The 12,561-nt window shown below is 42.7% G+C and overlaps 1 protein-coding gene across 1 annotated transcript in view; it reads right to left on the bottom strand.

Annotated features, from left to right (window-relative positions):
* The window catches only part of aff2 (AF4/FMR2 family, member 2), a gene marked incomplete at its 5' end in the record, with an annotated part of 172,667 nt that overhangs the window by 100,657 nt on the left and 59,449 nt on the right, over nt 1-12,561 (bottom strand). The window contains 2 exons of the mRNA XM_080466367.1: nt 7,288-7,721; nt 8,339-9,017. Of these exons, the coding sequence (XP_080322493.1) occupies nt 7,288-7,721; nt 8,339-9,017 (1,113 nt within the window). The remainder of the gene's footprint in view (nt 1-7,287; nt 7,722-8,338; nt 9,018-12,561) is intronic.

Here is a 12,561-nt window from a genome sequence, read left to right as displayed (position 1 = left end):
TCTACCGGCATAGCTCTACCATTTGTCTTTAGCTACATTCCTTCACTGCTCCATTCATAGAATCAATGTTGTTTGTTTCTATAAGATGATTTTACAACCATTTTGTCATCAGGAACCTAAATCATTCCATCAGTGTTCGGGCTTGGGGTTCAGACGCGCGCTCCGACGTGGAGGAAGGTGGTGTCGGTCGTGTTGCTGTTCGTCTCGGTCGTGAGCTGACAGCCAGCCCGAGGGGGGAAACGCGCTCTGATGGAGGTTATGCAGATGAGGCCAGCTGTTTGCTGCATTGGCAGACTTCAGAACTCTCCTCTTCTGCTGAAAGTGAGAAAATATCTCATCTCCGCTTCCCTCGTCGCCACTTTCTCTCGCCTCTTCTTTATTTCCGCAGAGAAGGTATTTCTGTGTGCTGTAATTTTACATCTATATATGTATATGCTGCCTCTCCCTGCCGCTCCCGGGCGCCCGCCTGACTCTCCGTCTGCACGGTAATGAATGTACAAACAGGGGGAAGCTTCCTTAAGTGTTTGTTGACTTCTCCAGTGTGAATAAATTGTTTTGGAAACTTGAGTAGTTTTCCAGATTCTTCTGGTGTATCGAATGCAGACTTGGCCACAATGGTTGGAAGTACCTGCTTCAGTCAGTGGGAGTACGCGGTGGACAGGAGCAACACAGCCAGCAAAACTTTTTTATTTAATAAAGCCGATAGTTAGGGCTGGTTCAGGCCACACTGGGCTGTTTTCTAGTTAAGCTGCAATCGGTGCTCAAGGGCCGAGTTTCCTTCATTCAGAGAGTCGATTCCAAAAGCAAACCGAATCTGACTCCGACCATTAATTTGAAGGCTCAGCTTCTGATTGTCAAATGGTGACTGATCAATAAAAAGGGAGTTTCGCTCGTCTCTGCCCATAATTTATACTCGACTTGCAAACAATTTTGTCCTCTTTTGTTCAGTAAATACAACTTTTATATAAACATTCTCAAAGTGTAAAGCACAACTACAGAAATTTGTAGTAAAAAAAAAACAAAAGCGAGCTTGTTTCCATCCGGCTGTTTTTAACTGCAGGTATGTGAAAATAAATCCGTCACAAGGACGAGTCTATAACTTCTTCAATGACCAAGAATTTTTTAATAGAACTTATAGATCTTTAAAGCTAACTGTGGTTTTGTTGTTTTTCTACATCAATTTTCTGTATCAATTTCTACATTCAATATTTAGAAACGAGAAGCGCTGCTTTAAAATGTCCGCTCATTTTAGCGAGGTGGCTAAGTGCTGTTTGGAGGGATAGGGTGGAAAACAAAATAAAAAAATAAAAAGTTACCAACACAAACTACTTTGCCTGCGAGCTCAGTGCCGCCACAAATAAAAATCTCATCCATGGCAGAAGGATTTTAGTTTCACCAATAAATCAGCCCGGCTGCCGCTGAAAGCGGCTCGTCTGCAACAGAGATGCTTAAAGGAGCAAATTAATCTGTAAATGAGCAGGTGACATCATCTGACACGCCCAGAAGATTCCCCAGAGCACCAGGAGCAAATGAACCCATGTTACAGGTTTAACCAGCCACCAGGAGAAGGTTCCTCATGTTCCTCAGGTTCCTCAGGTTCCTCAGGTGATGGTCACCAACAGTTCAGATTTATTAACATGTTGAAATCTGAGATATTCTATGTAGAATACAAGGAAAACACGAGATAATCCTGTCCAGTACTGCAATAATCAGCCCATTTATGATACAAACACTTTAGCAGATGATGTTGTTTTTTTTAGACGTTTGACACGTTTGTGTCTTTTAATCTTTTTTATTGAACAGTTGTCTTCCTTGTTCCCCGAACACGTAGCGGTACCACTTCACTGAATTCCAGTTTACTGAGTGAGGAGCACCATGTCAGTCAACATGCTTCCCTCTGTCAGCATTAACATTATCCTGAGCCCACAGTCAGCGTAAATACATGTTAGCTTCTCTTCATAAGGTAATTAGAATTCATTAATTCTTATTCAACATCGAGATTATATGTAGAGCATCTTCCTTCACACGACAGCAGAATAAATTTTTTGTTCAGTTTTCCCAGATTTTTTGTGCTTTTAACTTTTTTCCAATATGCATATTTTTGCGCACATGATAAATTAGCTTCTTGTCACATTCATATGTAATTATGTAGTCGTCAGCGGTCCACAGTGTTTGTTAAAATAGTCCCAATCCTTTAAATCTACTCGTTTTCAGGTGAAAAGAAGCAGCTCCTGCTGGGACATGGCCATCTCCGACAAGGGTTCGTTTGGCGAGAGGGTCCACCTGAAGCCGGTTTCACCGGCGTCTCACGGCGACACTGATTTCGGTAAACGCACACCCCGGCGTTCCTTTCATCAAGCCAGCGTGCCACAGAAAGGCAGAATCTTTTCATTCAGAAAGAGGCGTAAATGAAGGCTTTCTCTGGGAGCTGAATTGATTTGGTTGGTGTCGGCCTCACGGTGATTACCGACTGGAGGTCTTAGTCTACCCTGTTTCTTATTTACCGCTACATTAGCGGCGAGGCGCCGCGCACACCTCGGCACGCTGCCTGACGGAAACACCACAGCGGGCCCTCAAATCGCTGTGAAATTACATCAGCTCTGTACTTTGAACTACATGTAAATGAAACTTGTCACAGTGCTGTTGGAAATGTCACCTGTCACCTCCCTGTTTACCTTCTCTCCTCTCACATATTCTCCTACATCCACCCGACTGAACGTCGGCTGTCTGAGTGAGAGCGCGAGCGTCGCACACAGCTTAGTGAATAATCCCTGCATGCTGCCAATATGTGAAGGTCTTCTCCTTAGGATTATTAAGAAAATGCAGAATAGACTTACAATTATTAAAGATTGACACAGACTGAGTAAAGATCCTGATCTTATAAATGTGGTCCCGAGACCAGGACTGGTCTCGAGTACGACGACACGACTCGTGCTTTGTGTATGTTCCTTAGAACAATATCAGATTTTCACTTCGTAATTACCATGAGATTAACGAGAACAATTCTATCACACTATCAACAGAAGCTTATAGAAAAACGCTAACAAACTCTACCAGATTGTATCTAGCAATCTACCAGGCTCCATTTTCTTTGGGTGTTTTTGGATATTTGGTGTATTCCTGACAGAGATGAGAATATTATTTTTTTTTTTTACCCTTAGTGAATCCACTTATCTCCAGCTGGCACAGCGTGCTCATTTAACATAATGAAATAAAGTCCATAGGAAACAGCTTCCGCCAGGAAAAACGGCAAAGAACAAACCTTTCCGACCTCCGCTGTTATCTTGTCTGGAGTAAATATCTATTCAGATTATTTCAGGTGGCACGTTTAAGGAAAAATGTATGTAGTAGAAAACTGTGACCACGTCCACGTCACCAGGGACGTGCAGAGACCACTGAAGGGGCAGGTGCTCCAAATATATCAGACAAACCATCTTCAGCACATATTTTAGGCAAAATGTTTTAATCCAAAAGGAATCGAGAGCAGCTCTTTGGATTAGAAGGTCCTTCATGGCTTGGCTGAGGAGGGACCAGGGAAATATTGTAAATACACACATTGAGCCCGTGGAACAAACACACAAGTTCACACTGACCGACTAAAACCAAACCATCTCATTCATATTTTTAATGCAGAGGCAAGATAATGTACATTTTTAAAGTCTCGTCTCTCCCTGAAAACACAATCTGACTTTGCTCCATCCAAATTAATTAAAAAAACGTATGTGTGACCATGGTTTTTTCTTTGTTCTATTGTCACAACAATTATTAAGAAATGGTAAGTAAATTCTCTTGTGGATAAATAATCTGTCCACCTACATCTTCATCAACGTTTTGAACTAGATTGTCTTAGTGCAGTAAAGCTGACCATGATGTGTTCAAGACACCTCACTTCATTTTTTTTTTTTTGTTCTTATATTCATTTGTTGAAGTACACACGACTGTCACTACTGTCATTTACTATCTGCCTTCACGCAATTTTTTTAATTATAAAAAAAAAAAATCTCATTGTTTTCATTAAACTGAACCGTTCTGGTTCTACAGGCCCCCGGGTATCTCTGAGTCCGTTTTCAAGTAGATTCACTGAAGCATTTTTTTTTTTCCACAATCACACCTTTAAATTACACCCACTATATATATATATATATATATATATATATATATATATATATATATATATATATATATATATATATATATATATATATATATGGCCGTGTAGACAGAGCTTAAGAATTTCATAAAAAGACAAATCATTTTCCGCAAACACCACCAGATTCTTGTTCAACATACAATACATACACTATGTATGTATTGTGGAATTGTGAACAAATGCTCCAGTGAATCCACTTGATAATTGACGCAGAGGCACCCGGGGGCATGTAGAACAATAATATGCAGTAAAAATACACGACAGTAATGACAGTTGTATGTATTTCAACGAATGAATATTTAAAGAAAAAGGAACTGAGGTGTCTTGAACGCACCGTGACGCCGCTGTCGTCTTCATGCACGGTTCACCACGCGTCATTTTACTAAGCTGCCTATCTGGTAAGTAAAATGACTTATTTAGCAGCTCTTCAACTACCCACAACAACGTTAAAGTTGTTGAATGAGAGGACAAAAGCGACCTGAGCTGTCCTGTGTGTCCACAGCGGGCTGCCTGGCTCTGAGTGGGGAGGAGGAGGGGAGGGGGCGGGGCTTGTCGCGCTGGTTACCGAGGTCATCTGACGCCACAGTCAAAATATGTTACGCTATTTATTATTTAAAAATATATCGTTTTTATATCGTTTATTGCATATGCGGGCCAGAGAAAATAACACATCATTTAAAAAAAAAAAAGATATATATACATATATTAAAAAAAACACTTTGCCACAAGGGCACTTACTGAAATGGGGCAAAAGGGTCAGGTGCTCCAGCACCCTCAGGTCAGGTGACTCCCCAGCTATCAAGTTATTTATTATAAATACTTCAAATAACTAGTTAGCTGAGAATGACATTTTATGAAAAAAAGTTGAAACGCATACAATAAATAATTAAGTCACAGTTAAAATAATATATTAAAATATGGTTTACGTTAAAAAAGGTAAAACTGCAACTGAGTTTAAGTAGTTTAAGTTTAGGTAGGCAGTTTTAGAAAAAAAAAAAAGTTACAAATTGTTGAAATATCTTAGTTGAAAATAAAAGTTGAAAACACTTTTAAAAGCGTACATTTTTTTGTTTAAGCGTTATGTGTGTAGTCGCAGCAGATTTAAGCCTCCTGTAACTGTTAGGAAAAGATCGATAGTGTTGTCGCTCCATCTCCTTTCTGCCTGGTTCTCTCACACACACACACACACACACACACACACACACACACACACACACACACACACACACACACACACACACACACACACACTAGGTTAAGAGAACGCTTCCACAGCAGTTCACTCAGACAAACAAACCAAGCACTTCATGGCACCTGAACTAATTTGAAAACCGTTACACAGATAATCAATGGTGTTGATTTGCTCCTCGGGGATCCTTCTTTTTTTTTTCCCGATCTTATATCGGTTTTGTATCGGTGCAACACATTAGGCCCCTTACAGGAGCTTCACTGTTTAACTCTGAGCTCTCCCACTCGTCCCCCGGTTCGATCCCCTGGCGTTTGCTGCTTAAGCTTGCAGAACACATCCGATAAACTCATCTAACCAGAACAAATACAGCCATGATAAGCTGCAGCAATCAGTCAGTCATTGTCTTCTCTCTCATCATCCCCCACAAGTCCGCATCCAGTTTGCATTTTCCTCCTGAGAAACTCTCGTCGGAATAAATATGAGCAGAGGAAATGGCGAGTAGTGGAGCTTGTGCGGATGTGTGGGTGAAAACAAAGTGAAAGAAAACACTTATGACCATGAATCTGCTCTTTTTTTTCTTCTTCTTCTTCTTTTACACCCTCCCTAAGAAAGTGTTGGAAGTAAAGTATATTTTAATTCTCTCCCTCACCACTCTGCTTTCTCCTTCTCCGTGCCATATGCTCAAAGCCTCATCCTGGGCTCATTTGCAGTGCTGACACACACACACACACACACACACACACACACACACACACACACACACACACACACACACACACACACACACACACACACACACACACACACACACACACACACACACACACACACACACACACACACACACACACACACACACACACACACACACACACACACACACACACACACACACACACACTATCAAAGCGCGGAAACAGCTGGCTGGCTCGATATGGATGACTACTCGCCTGTCAACCAGCTTTACACACACACACACACACACACACACACACACACACCCCCTGGGGGGTGGGGGGGGGTGGGGGTTGAGAAGTTAAGTGAGTGACTCAGAGAGGGAGGGAGACACTCGGTGGTGGACTCTATGATGGCGGAGCGTGTTTGACGAGACAATTAACCCAACGTGTGACTATTCGCCGTGATATTATTTAACCGCGGCGATCACACACCGCAAACACGCTCCGAACACGACATGAAGCACGATGACAGTCTGTCACTGAACGTCTCAGCCAGATGCTCATGAAGAGTTTCACCTGGGAGGACAGAAAGGACCGCAGCTCTTCTATCGACTGAGCTTCTACATGAACACTTCAGTGTGGTGGAATCACTACAATCACAGTTGATACTACATACCAGATTCAAGAGTTAGTTAATAATATAGAGAATTATTTAAGATTAGCTTAAATAAAATAGCAAGGAAATGGTTAAAAACATTTTAAATAGTTTAAACAGCTAGTTAGTTTGAGAATGATAGTTAGAAAGTTAAAATTGCTTGATAGCTACCAAGCTAAAAAGAATAATAGAGTTAAAATTGCTTGTTTGATAGAAGTAATAGTTAAAATGTTTAAAATAATTTGGGGGAAAATGCTACTGAGTTCAAATAGCTAGTTAAAATAGTTGCAATAACTGGTTAACTAAAATCAAGCAAAATATAGTCAATTGAAAGCACATTAAAATAGGTAAAATATCTTTTACTGATACTTTAAGAATACTCTTTCAAATGCAGGCTAGAAAAACCTTGATCCTCGAAAGATTTTTGTTTATATATTATGAGTGTAGAAATAACCAAATACAACTATTAAGTTTATGTTATAGTTTTCGCACCTATAGATGTTTGATGAATAAAAGTAAAATAAAGGTTTTTTTGTCTTAAAAGCGGTTTTTGAAAAACCCCTGAATACTCAACAGTCTGACAGAAAATGAGAAGTCATCGTAGCGGCTCTCTTACCTCCCCCGTGTGGTTGAGGCTCAGCTTTGGCAGTTTATTCTTCACATTCCCGGAGTTTCCTCCATACGTCTGACTGTTGTTGAAGCCCTCCGTGGCCACTAGAGGTGGTTTGAGCTGGGGGGAGTCACTGGGGGCTTGGTCCTGGCCATCCATTGGTCGAACATACGCCGTGGGCTTCTGCTGCACAGCCATGGGCTTTCCCGATAGGCTACCAGGTGGGAATGTGGGCGTAGTCAGCCCGGATGTGGGCGTGGTTAGCCCTGGAGTGGGCGTGGTCAGAACAGAGGTGGAAGCCAGTGGAGACGAGGATGTGGACAGGTGGGCACCTGTTTCATTTTCAAATGGGGAGGACTTAAAGTGTCCACCATTTTCTGTGTTCGCGGAAGACTTAAAGTGGCCGGCATCCATCGCAGAAGGTCGGAACGTGCCGCCGTCTTGAAACGATAAGAAAAACACCAGTTAAACCAGAACACTGCTCCGGATGTGTGCGTCGAAGACCTGAGGAAACACACGAAAACTCCTCTTCCAGATGGAAGTAAGCAGTGCCAATCAGAGCTCGTTATGTTGCTTGGTGGGTTGAAATCAATTGAAAGATGTGCTGCTCATCAGATGCAGATGTTAATTTTCATAAATTCCACCCAAAAGGTGACGGAGTCTGTTTTCTCCCAAGTGTTGCCTGAAATTATTCATCAGCTCTCTCGGCTCAATACAAAGAAACAGATTATTCATGAACGTCGGGGAGGGAAGTTTGTTTTTTGTCGCTGTGTGGCAGCTTTAATTAAGCACATTTGTGCGAATCCCCCAGAAACCTCCAAGAATTCATTGGACATTAATGAAAATACATGAAATCTACTTGTTTACAGAAAAGGCTCATTTATGCTCTACGTACACACAAAGAAACATATGTGCATTTCAAAGGGTGGGAACGTCACAACCTTCAAATCTCAATACTGCCCCCTCAAGGCTACTTTTGGTACTGCAACATCAGTATCGGAGAAGACATATTTACCGTATTGACAAGACACGTGTTGTCAGGGTGTTATGAACGTACCTGGGAGTGAGTGGGGTTTCGCTGGATGGGAAGGGTGCCGTCTCGAGGAAGAAGAAGAGGAAGAGGAGGATGTCGAGGAGGATGAAGGGCTTGAATCTCCTTTCAGACCGAGTTCATCTTTGAGCGAACTGAACAGCTCTTCGTGCCGTTGCATTTGCTGTTCCTCCAATAACAACATTTTCCCTCGGCTGCTGGGGGCTGCAGCGGCCCCCTGCCCCTGTCCGTTCTGCCCTAACCCCAGAACCAGGCCCGAGGTCTGGGTGCTCGGTCCGTGGCCTCCCCTCGACCAGTCCATGGAGCTCCGCGACTTCTTCGAACTCTGGTGGGGGTTTGTCGTGGTACCCGACGACGAGGTGGTCGAGGCTGGTGGCTGCATGGAAGCTGAAGAGGAAGAAGAAGGTGCACTTCCCATCCTCTTGTCCCCACCTCCTTCTGCTCCTCCTCCTCCTCCTCCTCCTCCTCCTCCTCTTGGGACCTCTTGGAAAAGCTGGGTCTCCACGGTGCTCCTCTCTGTGGCCGACGTGCTCGGGGTTTGCTGCAGGTTGTTGTTGGCTGCGCTGCCTTTGGGGATTCCCACCAGGTGGCTCTGGTTGGAGTGGCTTGTCAGCAGGTCTTTCATTTCTTCGTAGGAGCCCAGCGTGTTCTGTACACGACTGGCCAGTGCATCACCTTTATTAGTCTGACAGAGAGAAGAAAGACAGGGGGGAGGTTAGAAACAAAGGAGTATTAATTAAACCTCCCATTTTCCCATTTCTCCGGGGCTTGATGAGGAGCCCTCTTTACTCATGTGGAACAGACGAGTGAGAGATGGATCGACTGACCACTGTCCACGCGTCACGACCGGATGATTAATTAAACACATGCCACCCTTAAGAGGGTCCAGTCCAGGCTCGAGCAGTAAAATTAATGGGGCAGGAATCATTATTAGCCTGACCCCCAGATTCTCTGGCAATCATCGCTCTGAGGATGGCGTAAGATTGGCTGATATATGACGCTGAAGCACCTTCAGCCACGACGTGCTGTCGCTGAGACGGTCCTCAGAATAGCTCCTCGGTACCTTTTAGCCCCAGCCACTGACAGACTCTTTAATGATGAGGCTATCTGATTTGATCATTTGGCATTTAAAAAAAAAAAAAAAGGACAAGGGCAGTCCGCAGTGGTTTTCAGCGCTTCTATATTTGGAAGCAGATTCTTGTAAGAAAGCCCAGAATTGAAAAACCGGTAGATCTTGATCTAATTCGCTGACATTTCCCCGCAACCTGAGCAACTAATTGTGAAGCAAATATTAATGACGAGCAACGTCTGAATAATGCACGATGTACGGCCTGTAATTTTAAACTTGACATTTCATCAGGAATCGGCGACCGGCGATGGCAGATCAGCGCGAAACACTTATTGGACATGGCTTTTGGTGGTGCGGTCAATTGACGTTCTCAGCCCTCAAGGAGAGGTAGTTGACCGCATACACTCGTCTCACATGCACTCGTGTGGAGCGATAGTGTCACTGATACATCGGTATAAAGGTTAAAACACAAGGAAAAAGAGCTTAATGAATTCATGAATAATGAATGTATAATGGTCAGGCACTTATCTAATGGGAGGTAAAACTCAGGCAAAACATGCAACACGTAGGAAGGGTGAAAGACAGTAAATAGAAATCTATGTAGGTGGAATAAGCCAGGGGAAGTCCTGAGTGTCTGATTGTGTTTTCCCGATGCAAACAGCTTCAGTCAATAACCAAATAATGCTGTAATAACATGCAACGACCCGTGGAGAGGTCTTATTGCTGCGGAGGGAATTCTCAGCGTGTTCGTGTGCGTTAGGCAGCTCGCAACATTACAAATTAGTATAACACCACCCCGGTATTTGCGCTAATAGAGGACCATGTAAGCACCTCTTGATAATAATTGCTTTATTGCGTTCCACTTTTCTTTTTTTTTTTTTTCCCTTCCCATGATCGGATTGGTGTGACAATTTTAGGAATCAGGGGAAATTGGCGAGGATGTTTGAACATTTGGCCACGAGCAGTCGTCAGGAATACAATGATACAAGGACGGGATGACAGACACGATGATCAAACAGAACAGAGCGATGATGTTCGGTGCCGTGGACGGAAAGTTTCAGTTTAAAAGGCGACATGGAGGGCGTGAAAACGAGCACGAGTGTGTAAAGATGCAAACAAAGGATTTACATCTCAGCGACACAAATTCACGTTATAGGTATTGAATGCTCGGTGTGGCGTTGCAAGCATGGGTGCTTACATTAAAAGTTATTCCTTGAAATTTATTGAAACACAATCTGGATTCCAAAAAAGCCGAAATGAGTAAATGTATTTCACTCCATTTAATGATTCATTTGTCTCTGAAAATCAATTTGAAAATTAACCTTTCTGTATCAAATGTATTAATCCAAATAACCACAACGCCCCTGATTAATTAGATTAGGTAAAAGGAAATGAACACACATCATTGCATAATTCTATCCAAATTAATCTGTTCCAACGCTGCATTTTTCATTGTTTATAGTTTAAAAATGTTTCCCACAGGCTTCATATAAAAGGTACTAACTTCCCATTCTATACAATACTGACTTGAAAAATAATGTTATAAACAGATAAATACAATTTACCTCACACAATGTGCATATTAAGCACATTGAGTGTTTGGATTATAATGATGTTTCAAGGTTAGCGGGGATCAGGGTGCGTGAGAAAGAGCACTGGTATTGGGAAGACATTAACATCATCTGCATACATATACGTGCTGATTGCACGTTCTCCAGATATTGCGCAGTCCTGCTGGACGCCAGTTTAACATGACAAATCTACCACGGAAGCTTCACGTTAGACGAGGCAACATTCATCTTTTCCGCGGTGTGTCTCTCTTCGCTTCGCCGTATCTTTCATTTTTACACTCTAATGAAGCGGGAAAACCATGAAAATAGACCAAAATGAAACAGGGCAAAGAATCAAGCCATATTTACAAAAGATTCAGACGAGAAAGGACAGAATTGCAGTCAAATAATCTTAACAGATGTGATTTCTGTGTGTGTACACACTCACACACGCACACACACACACATACAAACACACACCCCCGTGCGTGCCCGCACACGCTCGCTACACACCGTGGCGAGCCAAAGTTAGCTGTGAATAAATTAGCCCATCTCTTCTCCATCTCGGGCTCATGAATAAAAGATCTGGTGGCTGAAGAGGAACAGAAAACACATTTACAGAGGCAAAATGGAAAACAGAGGAGAAGGAGAGGATGAATACCTGCGTGTGTGTGCGCGTGTGTGTGTGTGTGTGTGTGTGTGTGTGTGTGTGTGTGTGTGTGTGTGTGTGTGTGTGTGTGTGTGTGTGTGTGTGTGTGTGTGTGTGTGTGTGTGTGTGTGTGTGTGTGTGTGTGAATAGATCATCCCAAATAGCTGCTAACGGCATAACGCTCTTTAACAGGATTAGAAGAGGGATTAGCTAATAGCTGACAGAGCGAATGAACGCTGGAGAGAGCGAGAGAGAGAGAAGCAGAGAGACAGAAACAGAGAGAGTGACGGACACATGATGGATACACAGGTACAAACACAAAACAACAAAACTCATGATTGATTCAATTCCTCCGAAGCATTTTTACGCCATAATTAAAAAGGAGTTGTTGGGTCACAGAGGCGGCGAGGTGGCCCGCGGTTGTTTGGGTGTTGGTGAAACCGATGAATTGTACGAAGCCAAATGAGCATTTGAAAAAAAAAAAAGAAAAAGAAAGAAAGAAAACGTTTGTGTGGCAAATAAATCGGCAGGAAAAAAGTAACAAAGATGTGCCAAAGCAGTATTTCAAGTTTAACAGCAGCGAGAGATAAAGCGGGGAAGTGTACGGAGGAAGAAAAATCAGAGTGTCGGAAAGACTGGCGCTACGTTCGCACTGCAAGCGGCGGTGGATTGAATACCACTAATGTGTCCACAACTTCATACCGTCTTCTTCAGTCAGGGTGAACAACACACTTTCATACATGGTCCTCCAACGGACACATTTCTGACATTTCATAATCAGTCTGAAATATAAGTAGACGAGGGACGGAATGATTCAGTGACTTCACGATTAGATGCAATTCACGATACTATGTCTACGATGTGATTTTATTATTTTTTACAAAATTATTTTCCAGACAAATTGCGACGGAAATCTTTTCAATGTTTCCGTTAAACTCAACACTGTATTTTCTCGTCTTCA

Source organism: Lipophrys pholis, assembly GCF_963383615.2.
Source record: "Lipophrys pholis genome assembly, chromosome: 6".
Taxonomy (NCBI): domain Eukaryota; kingdom Metazoa; phylum Chordata; class Actinopteri; order Blenniiformes; family Blenniidae; genus Lipophrys; species Lipophrys pholis.
Note: the sequence above shows the minus strand (reverse complement) of the source record. Positions and strands in the feature narration are given on the sequence as shown.